Raw genomic sequence first — 19,553 nt, forward strand, 5'->3', positions numbered from 1 at the left:
TTACGAGCCAAGCTGGGATAAAGCCCTCCTTCCTTGCTTTGCTTTTACCAGGATATTTTTTCACAGAACCATCAAAAGTCACTAATGTAGGACTTAGTACCACAAGGATCAACCTTAGTATGCAAAACAATGGGTTTTGTTGTCATATTTACTGAGCCACATTACCCTCTTTCCTTCCCTCCCTCTATCTCTCTCTTCTCCGTCTCTCCTTCTGTTGTCACGTCATATAGATGGATAGAGAGAGAGAGTTGGTTCTGATTTTGCATCTCTGAAAAAGTCTATCCTCTCTTGAACAACTCCCTGCACCCTGTCTTTTTCCTCCAACCTTTTAATAGTCTTCCTTTATGTCACGTGAAACGCATATTCACGGTACATGGAGATCTTGTTGTTGCTTCAGTGCGGATAGGAAGGACAAGCATAGTGAGAAGACTAACTGCTCTGTGGTAGAAAGTATGACTTGGGGATCATTTCTCCTCTTAAATGACACTGGTAGCATTTGGAACTAACCATGTGTCATCAGTCAGCTTCGCCTGTGGCTTGCTGAATATAGCCAGTTCTCCAAGATAGGCCACACGGAGTTCTTTGGCCCTCTTATTTAAAAAGTCCGGGTTGGCTTTTCAGGAGGACATTCAACACCCTCTGTTGTCTGTTTAGAGATGCTGCCTCCTTCTTTCATGCTCTGTCTAATGTTCTCTTCCCTGCAACCTTCAGTGTTCTGCTTCAACTCTAGGAATCTTGCCTCAGTTTCCCATCCCTTTCCTCACAATATCAGTTACATCTGTGATATTCCAATATGGCTTCCTTTGCACTTCTGGGCAGTCCTTTCACTATTCCTTTCTTTATTATGATTACAGGTTGTCTATCTTCCTAGGGTCCAGAGAGGTAAGGAATGTGTTCTTATGTAACTATATCCATGCTTCCTGCTAGGATCTATGAGTAAGCCATTGACTTTTGAAGACTCAGTTCACTGGGATGAACACAGACTGTGGAATATGCAAGCTATTCACTCTTTACACTTCATTTAAAAATTGCCAGTAGATGAACCACCTAATCCACAACACGGAAATAACTTGCTGCCATAGAAAATTACTTTCCCATCAGTGCTAGCCTTCAGTTTAGACATCTGACTTCAGTTTATATAACCCTTTACCTTATAATTTTTGTCTGGTTATGCAAAGAAATTTGGGGGCTTGTAACCCCTAAACTAGGGAAGGGACGTTTGATAAAATCCAGACAGCATTGCTGTAACGATCAGAAGGGATCCCAAGGTATTTCACCACGAAGAAACTCTTCTTGCTAAGCACCAAGTTTTAGTTTGCATGGAGACCAGAATTTGTGATGCAGCCCCTCTTCCACTCTTTGTGAGCCTGGCCTTAACTCACAGAGACATGTGTGGTCATTTAATGCCAGTAAAGATGGGGAGATAGATGGAAGGAAGGAAGAAAAAAGGGGAAGAGGGGGAAAAGAAAGTCCCAACCCTAACTCAAATCAAGTTTCTGTGACCCAGAGTGCTCGCATCTGTATACTGTTAAGTGCTTATTTCTTAACATGTAGCACATCAGAGCCTCCTGTCAAGGCTCTAGCTAAGTAACTGTCTATTCACCATGAGACCACACAAGAAGATAAACTCTGACATGGATAAATAATGGCATTTCCACAAAGAACGAATTTCACCTTACCACTTTCTGGATCTAGAAAAAAGTCACTGTTTCCAGAACCATAGAGTGAGTATCGTATATCTCCATTGGATCCAATGTCCGCATCCTTGGCACTGACCTTCAGGATGATTTTATTTGACGGAATGTCTTCAGGAAGTGATGCTGAGTATGCAACCTGGCCAGAGGTCAGCAAGAGCAAGTCAGTCATTACTGCCCGTGGTCCGATAGCCCCATGGATAGCCTCACACCAGGGTAGATCATTACTCTGTGTGGTGTAGGTTTATAGATACTATTAAAGCAGATTTCTTTAAGATTCATTCACGTGGTTTAGCTTTTGCTGCTCCCCTGCCCCCTCAGATCATATCGTAGTGTTATAAGTTTTAGCATATTCATTGCCTTACCTTTTCTGTGCACATTCAGCTAAAAGTATTTATTGAGCACTTACTGTATGAAATGTGCATAGATATGACTGGTAAGAAGAGAGTGGTGTAGAAAGCCAGTAACAGTGCTGCATTGTGAGGCTCAATGCTCCTCCCACACTGACTATGTCCATTTCTGTGTTGAGACCAAATGGGCCCCTGGGATTGTTTTCACCTCTTTAAGGAGTCATGGTTAATATCTGGCTTTAGCATAAGAGATTAAATCTACATACATCACCTTTCTAAGCTACCAAACACAAATATTGTCCCTCGGTCGACCGGCTATAAAATACAGATTAACAATTATCTTTTGGTGAGAAAAAAGTGCTAGGTAGTTCTTGTATCAACACTGTGTGTTTCTACAGTAATGGAAAGACCATTTTGATGGGGACCTGGAGGCCCCTCTCAGCCTCAGTGCTGCCACTGACAGCTATGTTGTCTACAAACAGGCAACTCACACTGTGGGGCTCACCTTTCTTACCCAGTTATTTACGGAGATGGTGTGAGATCCTTTATGGACTACTTAAAGGTTAACTTTAGGGCTCACCAATTCTGTTAATTGGAAGAGAGTCATAGGAACCAGGCATGTTCTTTCCTGGAATATAGGTTTTGGGACATTTGGGACATTTTATCCCAGACTCTATTTCTTTCACTTTTGTATTCAGTTGAAAGCAAGAGCTGATATTAGCCTGGATTTAAGAAAAAATGTGCAATGGGTTTGAATTTAATTTTAGAGTTTTAAAAAAGCAGTTTCATCCCCAAAGCTCACCTGATCACACACTGGGCTGTTGTCATTTACGTCACTGACAGTCACTTCTACCATGGCCTGTGTGACAAAGAGTCCATCAGAGGCAGTGATATTGAGGAAGTAAATGTCTTGTTCCTCTCGATCCAGAGGCCTCTTCACATAGACCTTCCACTCACTCTGCACCATGCCCAGGGCAAACCGTCCTCGGGGGTTCCCTCCTGTGGTGGAAACAGAGCTTCTGAGGACTCACAGTAGGACACCCACATAAGAGTCCATATGGGGACATTCAAGTACCCCTCACGCTGTATCCTTATGATGCTGAAAGGGCAAAGACTCCCTTAATTCCTCCTGTAAAAATGCAAGCTATTGACGCTCATCTTGTGTGGAAAGTAAAAGAATAACGTTCCAAGAGAAGAAAATCCACAGAGAGCAGCTGGGATGATCTTTTGTTTAGTTTCCCTAAAAGATAATCAGATTCAAACTGTGAACCATCAATTGGTTCCTGGGATGATGCAATTGTCTTTCCACTCAGCCTCAAGAGAGGCTGTAATACACTGTAGTCCTGTCACCAAGACAATTTCATTAGCTGCTGAGTTGATTATGCAATCAAGACAAGACAGCTAGTTCTGTTAAGGAATCTTTTAATGAACACTTTATCATACTGCTGGGGACTTTCTGATGAGGACTGGAGTTTTGGGGAGAAAAGTTTGCACCACGGAGGACAAACCAATGGTATTAAATAGTCTTAACAAGGGTTCATTTAAGAAGAAGCTCAAAGATACACAGTTGATGTAATTAAGTCAAACTGAAGAGAGTGGCTGATGGAAATGTATGGAAAGAAGACGAGATGGGCCACAATGGCCCAAACATTTCTTTTTTCACTTCAGCTTGACATAAGGTAGGAAGAGGGAAATCATGTCAGTTCTGACACCCAGAAATGGTTGGCCAAAGACCATAGGCAGTAGTCAGATGCAAGAGGGAGGTGGCCCTTTGTCTGGCATTTAGGACTACTTATCCTCTGCTGTAGGTCATTTTCCTAGACAGCAGAGCCTCAGAAGCAGCCATGACCACAAAAACCTCACTGCTTAGTCACTAAAGCGCAAGTTATAAAGGGGAGGATTGACAATAGGTGACACAACGGTGTAAGAGTCCATGACACTGAGAGAGCCGATTGCTTTGGATTCCTCTAAGCGGAGTTCAAACCTGCACCATATGTAAATGCTAAAACACAACTACCAAAAACATCCAACAACTAATCTTAGCTGAGGGAACCTGAAACTTATTATTCCTCATTAGCCAATGTGGAATACATTTTTGGTGAGCTTCCTGGAAGCCTCTGTCCTTCTTGTTTCTTCCGTGAGGCTCTGAACAGTCTGCAGCTGCACGATTCATGGATTTCCTTTTTCCTCAAATAAACTGTTTATCATGTTAATGTGATGTTTGGTATAGTGGTGCACTCCTCTAATGCCAATACTTTGAGACGGGGACAGGAGGTCATGAGTTCAAAACTAGACTGGGCCACATAGTGCATGAAGAACTAAACATATGAATGTACCCAAAATTATCTTTGAACACAATAAACAAAAATATAAGGAAAATATATGTTACAAAGTTTTATTTCACTGTAAGAATGGAACTGGTTCACATTGCAACCAATCTTTAAAAACAAACACAAAAAAAAGCAAGCACAGGGACCTAGAATTCTGAGTATTACCCTGGTTCTAGGGAACCTTGGTTCTCCTTTATAACTTTTCACCGTGAAGAGACCACAGGACAAATGGACCCAAGTCATATACAAGATGGCACATTGTTTCTCCAGGGCAATGATGCTCCCCCTTTCAGAGGGTTTTGCTAGTTTATGTAGACATTTTTGGTTGTCACTGGACTGTGGTGGGTCTATATGCTACTACAATCATCAGGACTGTTGCAGATCTATATGCTACTAGAATCTAGTGGTTGAGGGGCCAGGCATGGTGGTGAAATAAACTACAATATATAAAGATCAGCCTACCTACCATAAGAGACTTACCTGTCTGTCCCCAGCTGGTGTTGGTAGTGACTGAGAAACCTTGTCCTGGGAGGCTCAGGGTCCTCCCTGTCATATCACTTTCTGCCACCTTTGGCTAGAATTCAATTGTGCTTTAGTTGAATATGATTTCAGCTCACGTGAATTTAACCTCTCTATTAAATGCTTTCAGTGCGGGCGAGCCCACACCATTCCTTTGTTACATAAAATGATTAATGTTCCTTTGTTAGTCTGAGGCAGCACAGCTAACTTGTGCTACATCAAGAGCAAAGCTTAAATCTAATTAAAATCAGTTGGTGGTTGACTCTGCTAATAGTAAGAGGAGTTTCAGCGACACTGCACTCATTGCTTTGGTGAAGTTGATGGGATGGCCCTTTATGTCATCTACTGATACTTCAGAGACCATATAAAAATAATTAAGGCTGAGTGTTTAACAGTTCTTCCAAGTACAAAGGGTCCCTCAAGGTGTCTTCCCCCAAAAATCTAAATACAAATAAATCAAATTCTTTTTTTTAATTCTTTTTTTGTCTCTCCTTACCTAGATGCTCTATGTTTTAACTGCAGAAATCCACATTTTTATTGAATAAGATGACAGGTTTCAGAGAAAGCACAAGATATATAAAGTGAGAAATGTCATCAAAGGGGTAGCACCTTGAAAGACACAAAGAAGAATCTTGGGGAAGTATGGCAATCTCAAGCTTTTGGTGTTTGCTCCAATACAGATCTTATTCTGCAGTGATTAATTAACTTCCCACTAACATACTTAAGCAGAATCTGTGTCCTAAGGGCATCCTAATTAATTCATTTTTCACTCTGAATAATGTGGTTTTTCTAAGGGGAAAGCCACCTGACTACAGCTATTGATAGATTATTTAGAATCTCTTGGCATGTGGCTTATGCTCTGGTTCTGAAAGTCTCAAAATCAAGGTATTCTCTCACAGGACCAAGTGGTTTAGAGGAGGGACTTTTCTAGACTGCCAACCCTTCCTTCTTCACCGCTGAAAGTGGGTCACCCCAGAAAGCTGTTCCTGAGCAGCGGAAGACTTTTCACTCTGATGTGAACCTCACAGTCTAAGCCGTGGTGACATTTTTGTGCACGCTTAGTGACCTTATTTGTCTATCTCAGTTTTTTTCTGGTGAACAGCTACTTACTATTGGCGAAGACAGACAGAGGTTCCAAGGAAATAGGGCTGTCAGAAGACATATATGTCTATCCTCTGTTATAAATTTAGAATTCTCAGCAAAAGGTCAAACCGAGATTTCTAATTTGCATGTGTGTGTGACAACACATTCTTCTAACCAGGAGAAAGCTACACACAGCTTACTGAGGGACATTCTATTGTTCTTCAGCATTATTAAGAGCTCACAGGGATTTAGTTTCCACTAAAAAGATCTGTTATTTTAATTTCTTCAATTAAAATAGTTTGCTTAGTGCTTGTTTTTCAAAACTGCAGGAGGTGATATTAAGGTAGGCACCAGCTAGGGTAAAAGTGGTTTAGACATCAGCCAAGTGAACTCCCCATGCAATCAGACCAGAGTCCCACGACTTATGTCCTCATCTCAGGCTCCTGTCATTGTTATCACCACCTATCTTCAGACAGAAGAGCACATAGGAAACCTGGGGACGGGACTTACCTGTAATGTGGTAGCTCACTTGGCGATTTATGTTGGAGGTGTCTTTGTCCAATGTGCTGAGAACAGCTACCACCTCCCCCGGCGGGTCACTCTCCTTCACGTTTCCTCGGTACACCTCATGAGCAAAGACTGGTGCATTGTCATTTATATCTGTCACCTTGACCGAGACCAGAGCCATGGAAGAGAGAGAGAAAGCCTCTCCGAGGTCGGAAGCCACCACAAAGAAGGAGAAGGTGGGATCTGTCTCATGGTCCAGGTCCTTCAGTGTACTGATCCATCCTGTGTTGCTGTCTATATTGAATGCCTCCATTACCTTTTCAAGATGGGAATCTGAGTGTAGGGAGTAAGTGACCTGTCCATTGGCTCCCCAGTCCGTGTCTATGGCTCTCACCTGGGCAAGCTTGGTGCCGACAGGCATCCCCTCCATTATGATCGTTTCATAGCTCGATGTTTCAAAGACTGGTTTGTTGTCATTCAGATCTAACACCTTGACATCTACATCCACAGTGAAAACAATATCCACTTTGTCCAAGGGTATAGTAGCTGCTACTTTAAAGTGGAAAGCTGGGCTGACTTCATGGTCAAGGCGTTTGTCAAGCTTGATAGCACCTGTCTCTTGTTCTATGATGAAGACATTCTCTTTGTTATTCTCTGGCCGTTCTCCATTAACCGTGCTGAACCGGACACTTTGATTGGGTAGAATCCTCAAGGTGTCTATTGTGCTTCCAATGGATGTATCTTCTGCAATGGTAAAGGAGTACTGAGACTGGGTGAATGAAGGCAGAAACGTTTCAGGGGGCAGGACATGGATGTAGACGGGGATGAGGGAGTGTCTGACTGGAATGCCACCATCTACTGCCTTCACGAAGAAGGACAGCACCGTGTTTCTTAGTTGGTTAAAATTGCCTTTGGTCACCATCCAGCCATTATCAGGATCAATTTCCAAGAGGTCAGCCACTGACACTGAGGCCTCACTATAGAGGGAATATGTAATCCTAGAGTTTGCTCCATCATCTGGATCCAAAGCTTGAACTTGTGTGACCAAGTGGCCCCTTCCCACGTCAGCTCTGACGCTGGCCCTGTATTCCAGTGTCATGAACTGAGGGGCATTGTCATTCTCATCCACCACAATCACCCGCACGGTGCAGAACGTAGTTCTCCCTCCACCATCCAGGGCCCTCAGATAAATACTAATATCTCCTTCCAGAGGGTTTTCACGGTCTAGTCTTTCTGTCGTGATGATCTGTCCATTGCTGTCTATGAGGAACCGATCCTTGGCAAAGTCATTGATGATGGAATAGCTGACCTGTCCATATGTTCCTGGATCCCCATCTGTGGCTCGGACATGAATGACCTTTGTCCCAGAGGCTGCATTCTCTCTTACCTCAGCTACGTATGTGCTTTGTGAAAAGGCAGGGCTGTACAAATTAGCCCCAAGAACCCTGATGTGAACCTGGGCAGTGCTGGTAAACAGTCCATCAGACACAGACACATTGAGACTATACAGAGGCTCCATACGCTGCTTCCGGTGGCTAGACAGTGTGAGAACTCCACTCTTGCTGTCCATCAGAAAGCTGGTTCGATCATTCCCAGATAAAATGCTGTATTCCAACCGGTCAAAGTCAGAGCTGTCTGCATCTGAGGCTTGCACACAGGTTACAAAATGACCCCGGGGGGCTAATTCACTCACATAAGATTCATAAATGAGCTGATTAAAAACTGGAGGGTTGTCATTGACATCAGAAATGTAGATTTGAACCAGGACTTCACTGCTTAGGGATGGAAAACCATTATCAGTTGCTGTGACTTTCAAGGTGCAGTGTTGCACCAATTCATGGTCTAGCATCCTCGCTGTCAGAATTAAGCCACTTGAACTATCTATGTGAAAGTAGTCTGTGCTATTGTAAGTATCCTGGACAATCTGATAATGGACCAGGTTGTTGTTTCCCGAGTCTGCGTCAGTTGACACAAGTTGCAGAACAGGTGTTCCAATAAGAGACGATTCAGATAGTGTTGTGTTGTAAGTGGGCTGATCAAAAACAGGAGGGTTATCATTGACATCATCCACTAGCAGGTCCACAGTGACTTCAGCCCTGGCACCAGTAAGAGCATCACTAGCTCTCACTGTCAACTTGTAAACTGACATGACTTCATAATCCAAAGGACTAATGACTTTTAGGACCCCAGTGTCAAAGTCAATGTTAAACTGTTGGAAGGGATCTCCATCGATGATGAGGTATATGATGCCCTGGCCTTCTGGGCTGGTGGCATTGATGCTGAGGATGGGAGTGTTTATTGAGATATCTTCATTGATTGATGCTGTATAAAAAGGCTTATCAAACACAGGCATTGCTTTGTTAACAATGGTGATGGGAAGTTCCACAAATGTGGACAGAGAAGGAGTGCCACCATCCTTGGCAAGAATGGTGACTCCATAGTCAATGTTGGAGAGATCTGAGTTGAACGCTTCTTTTAAAATCACATTCCCTGAATTAGGGTTAATTTCAAAGTGACCATAGTCATCCTGCAAGACGTAGGTCACTTCTCCATTGGCACCTTTATCTTTGTCGATGGCTGTTACCCGGTATATCAGAGTCCCTGGCTCAGCATCAACTTGCACAGCAGCATAGTAAGGGAGACCCACAAAGACAGGAGAGTTGTCATTTACATCTTCAATGTTAACCCTGACTACCACCCTCGCCACACGCAAATGGTCTAGCTCACGACTGGCTTCCACCACCAACTCATATAACTCCTGTTCTTCACGGTCAAAGGGGACTCCTGTGGTTTGAATGACTCCTGAGGTAGATTTTATCTTGAATTTATTTCCTGGGTTTAAGATGCTGTATTTTAAGGGCTCATTAAGGCGGTTTCCAACTGCATTGACAATAGCAACTTTGGTTATGTTTGTGCTGTTCTCTGAAATGGAGGTGGAATAAAAGCTTTGTGTGAAGTGGAGGCCACTGTCCATGGCTTCTTTAACCATGATGGTGACCATGGCAGTACTGTAGAACTTCCCATCAGATACTCTGACTATTAGCATGTAGTGATCTTTGGAGAGATTATTATTTTTTATGGTAAGCACTCCAGTATTTGGGTCCATTAGAAAATGATCCACACTTCCTTCCATGAGACTGTATGTCAGTTCAGGGGGTACCTCAGAGTCAGGGTCTGTGGCGCTCACCTTTAGAACCTCCACACCAACGTAGGTGGGGAGAAGCAAGACAGTTTCAAACACAGCCTGAGTGAACACGGGTGGATTATCATTCACATCTGTCACCTCAATGTTGACCTCAACTGGACTCTCTGCAGTTAGCTGTGGGTTCCCGCTGTCTCTCACGTGCACATGGAAGTGGAAGTGTGCGATGACTTCATGGTCCAGGTTGGCGATTGTTCTAATGGCTCCTGTGCTAGAGTCCACTGTGAAGAACTTCTTGGCTGTGGACTCCACGATCTGATACACCAGGAGTGCGTTTTGGTTACTGTCAGCGTCTGTGGCTCGGATTACCAGTGGGCTGTTGTCTAGGCTCCTGACAAGGCTGTTGATGGGGGCAGCCTCACTCAGGCTACCTGAGTATTGAGAAAAGAGAAACACAGGGGGGTTATCATTTTCATCCACAACCTGCACACTGACGGTGGCATTGGAAGCCATGCCTGCCATGTTAGTGGCCTGAATGATGAGTTGATAGGAAGAGGTATGTTCATAATCCAGAGCTCTCCTAGTGGTGATGACTCCAGAATATGGATTTATGGTAAAGACTCCATTGATGTTTCCATCTTTGACTTCATAGATTAGGGTTGACTGGCTGATGGCTGAGATCAGGATGACAGACGTTCCAATATCCACATTTTCATTTACTTCAGCTTGGTAGTCTTTGTGAGTGAACTTGGGGTGGGAGTTATCAGACATGCTGATGGAGATGCGGACAATTGCAGTGGCAGACATTGGTGGCGAGCCTTGATCTGTGACTTTAACTGACAGGACAAACTGACCCATGGCTGTCATGTCTGGCTCTTTGGAAATGGTGATGATGCCCAGGACTGGTTCAATCTTAAACGTGTTCCCTGTGTTCCCTAAAGCACAGAGATCAAAGGGGAAATGAGTTACAGGAGGGTCATTAAATTATTCCCATGGAGATTAAATCTTCTTCTCAAGGTGCTTGTCTACGCTGTGACTAGCAATAAGAAACAGTTGATATTTCATCCTAATTTTTCTGATATTAAAAAAACCCAGAAATTTCTTTCTGTGGTAAAAAATTATATCAAATCAGTACTTTTTAATCCAGGATAAAATCATCAGCAACAACACTATGTACACATTTGAGCAGGTACAGGAGAGTCCTTCTGCCAGGAATGTGAGGATTCCTGGACTCGTGAGAAGAGGGATAGCTGGCATTGCCATATACCATCACTAATACATCTGCCTCTGTGAATATATGTTATAACTATAAATATAAAATTAATACACACAACACACACATACACGTACACATACAGACACACACAGACACACAGACACACACACACACTCACATTCACGCACATACCCATATCAGTGCTATATTAAGCTCAGTCTTCATGTTTAAAGAGAGAACCGTAGGAATAGTTTCAGAACCTCCTCACAGTCACTTGGTTTCGAGCTGTTCCATTGGTAGGGTTTGTGTGTGGAATCCATGCTACTTTATCACCTAAAAACTGACTTTCTCCAATTGGCGACTTTGCTTAGATGGGCAATTCTTCTAAGTTATTGTTTGCTTCGCAAGTTGTAAGGATTTCCTCAGACTTCCCCTCCCTCTATTCTTTCCTTTTGTTCAATACCTTTCCTATGCTGTAAGAACACACACAGGCCCAGAGGCAGATGTACAAACAGACATAGGAATGCCAGAGTGTTACTCCAGTCTGTAGTCATTGTGTTTACTCATTAGAGAGCTTTCCAGTGAAGTAGACAGTGACAATCATCTTAGTTGTCTTTGAAACTAGGAGCACAAGGCACCGCTCCTATGAAATGGAGGCGCAGGTGTGGCTGCCATAGGTCTGGTATGGGAAATAAGAGGGATTATAATACAAACGTTTTAGCTAAGCAAGTGTGGACCCAGTGTCCATGTCACCTGAGCAATGGTCCTGTCCAAGTGATGAAGTGGACACAGCTTTGGCCAAAGGATGTGTATATTCATGGATGTTGATGTCCTAATTCACAGTTTCTAGATCAGTCCTGCCTCACACTTGGTCAACAGAGTTTCACAGAAGGAATGAAGCTAAGGTATGTTTTGGCTCCAGATGACCTTTGTAGCTCTCTGTTCCATCACTGTTTGAAGTCACATGCTATCCCCTTCAAGGGTACTGTGCTCCCATGTTGGGTCCCAGCTGGGCCTTCCTGTTCCTTCCCTCTTTGACATATAGATTCTTCCCTTGGAATTGGCTACCTGCATATTCTTTCCTTCAACTCTTATATGGTGGCTCCTGCAGACTTTTACCAACATGGCTGAAGCTGTGTTCCTACTGCAGCTGTACCACATGATAATTACTGTGGAATGGCCAATAGGAGAGGTAGATTTGAAAACGTTACTGAATCTTAGGATCCAGTGTATTCTCAACCCTTGCTATCTTCTATTTTGCTGCTTTAGAAGCAATGTTAACAGCAAATGCCAAACTTGAATTCTCCAAGATTCAAGTTCTGCCCTTTTGCTTTGCTTCAGTCCAAAGTAAAAGCGTTAGTAGTGACTTTAGAGGCCAAGTAAAAGGAAGTTTATAGTCCACCACTAAACAAGATAAAATCTGGCTTATCTGAATTTTGTGAGACAAGTTCAATAAAACCTAGCATTTTATACAGCCACCCCTCTCTCGCTTTTGTTTCCCTCATCTGGAAAGGAGCTTGCTGAGCTGCTCTGTGAGGGCTCTGCAGGCCTGTGGTCTAGCTATGCACTTTTGAGAGACAGGGAGGCCCCAGGTTGGACTGTGTGTGTGAGGGACAGGCAGGCTAGGGACACATGTGTGTGTGTGTGTGTGTGTGTGTGTGTGTGTGTGTGTGTGAGAGAGAGAGAGAGAGAGTGACAGAGAGAGACAGAGAGGAGACAGAGACAGAGACAGAGAGACAGAGAGACAGAGAGATAGAGAGACAGAAAGAGACAGACACAGGGAGACAGACAGAAAGAGAGAGAGAAAGAGAGAGAGAGACAGAGAAAGAGAGAGAGAGAGAGAGAGAGAGAGAGAGAGAGAGAGAGAGAGGCAGGCCTCAGGTTGGAGTGTTTGTGTGTGTGTGTGTGTGTGTGTGTGTGTGTGTGCGCACACGCGCGCGCATGCGTGTGTGTTGGGAAGGGGGCTCTGCAGGCCTGGAGATTGGGCTGTGTGTTAGAAAGGGTTAATTTGACTGTTTCAGGTTTCTCATGCACGCTATAATTTTCACTGGACTCTTATGCATAGAATCAAAGACTAGGTTTTGATATATCTATCATTCCTGGATTTTTTCTTCTGGAAATTCAGACTTTCTATGTTAAAAAATGTTTTAAGAAAGAGCTTTTATCTGGTATTTTAATCAGTTGTCAGAGAAATCTCTGTGTTCCATGCTCCAGACATGGAGGTAAAAACATGAGGGATGCACTGTTTGGGAGGGGTGCGACCAATTTGTTTTTGATAACCTAAATATTGGTTTAAAAGTTATCTGAAGCCTAAGAGAGATAAAAGTAGTAATTTTCTCAATATAATAAACTTCTTGCCATACAGATAAATGTCTATAAAATGATAAGAATGTTGGAAATAAATACTTACATCCAAATGTTTACAGTGTCCTGAGATAATGTATATGGGAGGAACCAGGGAAAGGAAAAGATAAGATTAGGTGACACCTTGGGAAGAGCAGCTGAGGGTGGACAGATTGGGTAACGCCTTCTGTGATAGTCAATATTCATTTCTAAGATTCACTATTTGCAAGCTAGAGGGACAAGAATTACTTAATGTAGTGATACCAATAATATGGGCTAACCAAAGGGTATAAAATACAGTTTCTAAATAAGTTTAGATCCTTGGAAACCCAACAGTAATAGATGGGGAAACTCTAGGCACATGGCCATTAGTGATCAACATCATTCCTTTTTCACTTTTCTTCTATGTGAATGTTAACACTGACCCATTTAAAATATGGGCACCTAATCTAAAAAGTTGACTTTTGTACATTTGATATAGGATATATATGCACACATATATGCATATATATGCATATATATATGTTTGGCATTGCTTTTTCTCAAACTTCTATTCCTAAAGTAGTTTCCTACCATTTCTATTTTAATTCAGCTGCTCACTCAAGTGCTGTCCATTTAAGAGAAGGGCAGGAAGCTCTCCCATTTCTGTCATGGAGAGAGTGTGCATTTGGCATCGCACAGAACAGACATGTCACAGAACACTTTGGGAATGTGCAGCATGAATATTCAAAAATGACAAAACGGAGGAAGAAACACAGACCAAATAAAGGAGACTCGTCTCTTTTAGGTTCATGGTTCTTTTCTTGCTTGGAGATTCATCTCTGTCATAAATGTTTTTTAGCTATCCATCTTCAAACCACCTATAAGTTGATCTTCAGATATTAGCATCCTTTGAAAAACACTAAAATTTGACGCCAGTGCTCTTGTTTATTTATTGGTCTGGTTAAACAAGCAGTGCATTTCCTGTAGTTACCAACTACTCTGTGGGTCAGACGGCTCTCACATAGGAATGGTGTTTGTGTCCATGGTGGGCACAATGGGATTCCTGAAGTCTGCAACTCACCCACTAGTAAATGAACCTAACTTTGGTTATTTTAGTTTCAGTCTATAGTTTGTTGGTTTCTGGGTTCAGGCCACTGAATTTATTATACATTTCTTTTATTCATTTCAGAAAACTCCAAAATTGAATGCAAGGAAGGAAGCTCTTCCCTTGCTGCCAATATTGAAACACTAAGAACTTTATACATCATTGCACAAGTAGGTTGGTGAGTTTATAGGGTGGGATGTGCTAGTAGGGTGGGTGTCACGCCTTGTGCAGTGGTCTCTGCAGCTCTCACCTGCTTCAATGGAATATATGAGCTCTGCGTTTTCCCCCTTGTCTTTGTCCAGAGCTGTCACTTGCAGAACAACTGATCCCAGAGCTGCTGATTCGAACACCGATGCTTCATACAGTGGATTGGTGAAGTAAGGACTATGGTCGTTAGCATCTTCCACATTCACAATGACTCGGGCCAAGTTTCTTCGGTAAGGAAATTCCTGATCTCTGACCTTTAGGCAAAATACAAGAAGCAGTAGAACTGAAAATGTGAATTGTAAAGAACTCCATGGCTCTTTGTTGAGAAGACAAAGTGAGGTGTTGCATGCAAAGTGCTTGATCCAGACTTGCACACACTACAAAGCACTAAGCAAACAGGAGAGAGAGAGAGAGAGAGAGAGAGAGAGAGAGAGAGAGAGAGAGAGAGAGAGAGAGAGAGAGAGGGAGAGAGAGGGAGGGAGAGGGAGGGAGAGAGGGAGCCATTTGAGAGCAGGACAACATCATCATCTCTATTGTTTCCCTGGATCCCCGACCTGTTATTCCATTCACAGGTACCACAAATCTAGTACTTTTATTTGGTTTCCACAGCCTCTTCCTCTTTTCTATGTGTTTATATCCAGTCATGGAACAGTAATTAATGAGTACAGTATTCATGGCATTCATTCATTCATTAATTCATTTATTTAACTAACGTTTATTGCTATTTATGATGTCAGGTTCATGGCATAAGTAAAACAGTTCAGTGATGAACTAGATAGTATCTACCTTCAAGAAGAGTACAGTCGGGGTTGGCAATTTAGCTCAGTGGTAGAGCGCTTGCCTAGCATAGCAAGCACAAGGCCCTGGGTGCGGTCCTCAGCTCAAAAAAAAAAAAAAAAAAGAAGAGTACAGTCTTCTAAATTGGTGATACAAGCAGGCCAAGAGAATGGCATAACACAAAACAGTTAAATGCCAGAGTGGAAAACATTTACAATCCCTTATTGGGAGGAGGAAGAGGAGAGGGAGAACACTCAACTTCCTAGATGAAATACCAAGGAAAGAGTAGAAGGAATAAAATGATGGTAATAGTGACAAGCGATGCTTTTAGGAACACAGCTCAGAGCTGTGAGAGAAATGTGACCACTGGAAGGATGCCCTCAGTAATAACTTCTAAGATTGGGAATCTCAGTGTGATTTTGCCCAGTGAATCTGCTTAATAACTTTAAGATCCCCCTGAATTGCATGTAGCTGAGGCTTGTGAATAATCTATCCTTTACCCATGCGGTGCAGTATCTGATGTGTTGTTAACTGGATTAATACCCTTGGCTTGCTCAGTTTTAGACTGTGTAACTCCAGAGAGATGTGAAGACACTGGAACATATGCAAAAGGATCTATCAAGGAGCAAAATATTTTCACGACTAGCTCACAGAAGAAACGAGCAGGTAAGGCTTGGAAAAGGGTGACCTAGAGCAGTTGTTTGTTCTAAGCATCTGCCTACATAAACAATGAATGACAGTGAGGGACCAAACTGATTTTTGAATTTCCTGAGGAAAAGATGAACAGAAATGACTTGAAAAACAAGAATGGGGTTAGTCACTGATGTCAGGCTTCTGCTCCTGACACATCATGCAAACATCATGATGGCCAGTATGCCGTGCTGGATTTCTATAGCTTGGTTGTCGATGCCCAAGGATACAACCAAACTCTATTTGTGGAATTTTTTTTAACAAATTGAGCATTGGTCCCAAAAGTGTGAAGACTGACAATCTCAGTGCTTGGTACACACTATGTACTCAGGGGTATCTGTGAAAGCATGAATGTATGAGTGGCTATAGTGCTCTACCAGGTGGCCTCTGGGAACTCCTGTTTCCTGGAGTCTTAAGTGGAAACTATAGCTGAGGGCACGGCACTCAAGTTACCTCTTATCCAAGAATATTCCCAGTGAAGGAAAAAAGTTGCTTCTGTTGTTGATGACTTGGGTAGTCATAGGCCTAGGCATCCTGAACTCAATCAGTGCACAAGACTAAATCACTGTCACCCCTCCTGTTCCTTGGGAGTGTAATGGGGGCCCTGGTAGGCAAAGGCTGTATATACCAATGTTGCTCTGAGGCTCATCACAGGGACAGATTGTAAGCAATAAGTGAATCAATGATATTTTTTATTCCTCTTTCTTATCCACTGTATGGATTAACCAAAAACCTCAGGTTAAATGCAAAAACACTTCTAGATAAGGTAAGGTAAGGTAATTCAGAACCATGAGTCTTTGAAAAGTTAATTCATGTTCAGTTCTTTTTGGGTCACCAGTATTATCAGTAGGTCCAACACCAGTGCAGTATATCATAGATTGAGTCTCTGAATACTTCCAAGGACAGAGCTTTATGTGGGCCGAACAAATTATTACTACATGAAAAACTAATCAAGGAATTCTTCTAAACTTTTTGACACAATCTTATGGCTCCAAACAAACCCTAAAGTTGGGAACATTGTCTGTTGCTTTCCTCTCTAACTTATCTGTCAGCAGCATTTCCTGAACAGCCAGCGCCTGCAGAATACATCTAATATTTCAGGTTGACAAGAAATATGGAGTTACTATCCTACAGCAGTAACTTCTTCGGTGAAACACAAAGGCAAACTCCATGCAACCTGACAGTGCAAAGGCTAGATTTATAGAATTTAAGGACCCCGGCTTCCTGAGGTGTATAACTTGGTTGGTTGATGGTTCTGTCAGGAGAGCAAAACTATGAGTCTGGTCCTACCATTATGTTGAGGATGTGCTTGTCCTGGGCCTCATGGTCCAGCCTTTCAGCAGTGTAGAGCACGCCTGTACTGGGGTCTATCCGGAATTTCCTCATGCTGATGGCATCGATGCTACTGTGGATGGTGTAGCTTAGCTTGTGCTTCTCATCTCTGTCTGTGGCCTCAATCTGCAGTATCTCCGTGTCAGGAGGCACGTCCTCAGAAATGGTCACATCATAATGTGGCTGGGAGAATTCTGGGCCATTATCATTATTATCCAGCACCGTAATAAATACCTGTAGTTAAGAGAAGGCAGCATGATAAGAAATATCAACTCATCCATTGCCAGTGAAAGAGGTCACCTTCTTATTTTCCCCTTCTCTGTATACTTGGATACTAGCTTCTAGGAGCAATCTCAGCATAGAGTAAGCTCTCTTATAGAAACCTCCTGCCAGTAAATGGTTGACAGCAAACCATCAGTTCACATTAGCAGCAGCATCAATTATGGTTGGATCTATAATCTCATTAATAATTGAACAGCTGAGATAGCCATGAGAGGTGGTAATTCTATGGACTTATCTAGGGCACAATGTGTGTGATTACAAGGTGACCTTCACTTGGAGGCTTTTATTGCCTAAAGCCCTATCTATGTGTCATTTCTTATCTTGGGCAAACACTGCAACAGTACAGGGATTAAACTTCTTTGACAACTGAACTGGAATGGAAATCTCCTAGGAGACACACTTCTACATACGGTTTTGAGGATGTTTCTAGAGAGTTTTATCTGATGATGGAAGTCCCACTTAGAATTTTAGGGGCATCACCACATGGGCTGGGGTACCAGGTTGAGTAAAAAGGAAAAAGGAAGGAGTCAAGCTGACCAGCCCCTCACAGTCCTGCAGCCTTGTTTGCCCATCACTGTGGAATGTATCCTACCAAGCCATGAGACAAAGTCAACCCTGAAGTAGTCGTTTTGCCAAGTACTTGTTTTACATCAATGAAACAGGTAATTAATATGAAGTACAGAAATGGATCAAGATGAGGCAGGGTACAGGAAGGAGGGAGTATGGGTGGGCTGGACTGTACTCAGAGCTTCTCAGTACCCATAGGGAGTGCAGGCAGGTTGGACTGTGCTCAGAGCTTCTCAGCACCCATAGCCTCACCCTGTGCTTGTCCTTTATCTGAGAGAAAACTATCCATAAACCTGCTCAGATAGCTACAGTACGAAGCTACCATTGTTCCTCCATAAGACACCATGCTATGGAACTTTCTGGGCAGAACTTATGCTGATCACTTAGCTTTGACAGTGATCAGCCCATGGCTAATCTGGTTTAATCTGTCTTCCTAATCATATCTATGGGTCACCCCAGATTGTTTTGAAACAAGTCACAGTTATCAAATCATTTCAGTATGAATTTCGAAGAGGTAGGGGGCTCTTAGAATAAATAAAAACACATGTATAAATACAACAACATTTTGTCCCTATCTTAAAAACCAAAAATACAACTCCTTAATGGTAAATGTACACTCAGTGCTAATATTTCTCCACTGTTAAAACGCTGCATATATGCATGCATAAACGTATTTGTGGTACAAAAGGCTCGAGCATCGTATTCATCATGTCCCTTCATATCTTGCTTTATGGAATCTCCCTCTATCTCGTTGTAAATCCTCAGGATTTTCTCTTCCTCGTGCTGATCATTGCATGGGAGACACTGAGATTCTTCTGTGTAGTTCCCAGTCTGAGGTTTGCTCGCAGCATCCCCGTGGCCTTTCTCTCCAGGATCAGGCCTCATACTTGTTACACATTGCTAGTGTGGTCCAGGAGGCATGGCGTGCTTCCTGCTCAAGTTCCTATTCAATTTTATTTAGTTTTGCACACGTTCTTCTAGAGTGACACCATGCCCTTCTGAAGATGCGTTCTTCTGCTTTGCTATGATGCTAGCAGTCATTGGTGATCATTAGAGACTAATCAGTGGGATAATTTAAAATGTTTAATGAACCGATTCTAGGGTACCTCCTCACTTGTTAGCTGGAAAAGCCCCATAAAAGAAACTTCTCAGGTCTTTGCTTGCTATTCAGTTACCATGCAGAGGAAAGGAAGGGTAACTACTAACTCTTTCCCTTATTTCAAAGTAAGTCGATGCTTCCTTAGCTCCACTGAGAGTGGGCAATGATGAATATTCTTAAGTGTAATTGTGCTCTATCAAGTTTTTGTTTGCATTTTTTATTAATTAAGGTTTCTATGTGATATGCTGTGATAAAGATCATGACCAAAACAACTCATCTCTCATCTTACATGCTCCTATCAGTCCACCATCAAAGGTCATCAAGGGAG

The 19,553-nt window shown here is 42.6% G+C and overlaps 1 protein-coding gene across 4 annotated transcripts in view; it reads right to left on the reverse strand.

Moving 5' to 3' along the window:
- Fat3 (FAT atypical cadherin 3) overlaps positions 1 to 19,553 on the reverse strand; it is a 580,764-nt gene that overhangs the window by 74,826 nt on the left and 486,385 nt on the right. For all 4 annotated transcript variants that reach the window (NM_001413472.1, XM_087560394.1, XM_087560395.1 and 1 more), the window contains 5 exon segments: positions 1,680 to 1,833; positions 2,847 to 3,043; positions 6,487 to 10,560; positions 14,522 to 14,732; positions 17,236 to 17,511. In NM_001413472.1, the coding sequence (NP_001400401.1) occupies positions 1,680 to 1,833; positions 2,847 to 3,043; positions 6,487 to 10,560; positions 14,522 to 14,732; positions 17,236 to 17,511 (4,912 nt within the window).

This window comes from Rattus norvegicus, chromosome 8 (genome assembly GCF_021556685.1).
Source record: "Rattus norvegicus strain SHRSP/BbbUtx chromosome 8, alternate assembly SHRSP_T2T, whole genome shotgun sequence".
NCBI classification, from domain to species: Eukaryota; Metazoa; Chordata; class Mammalia; order Rodentia; family Muridae; genus Rattus; species Rattus norvegicus.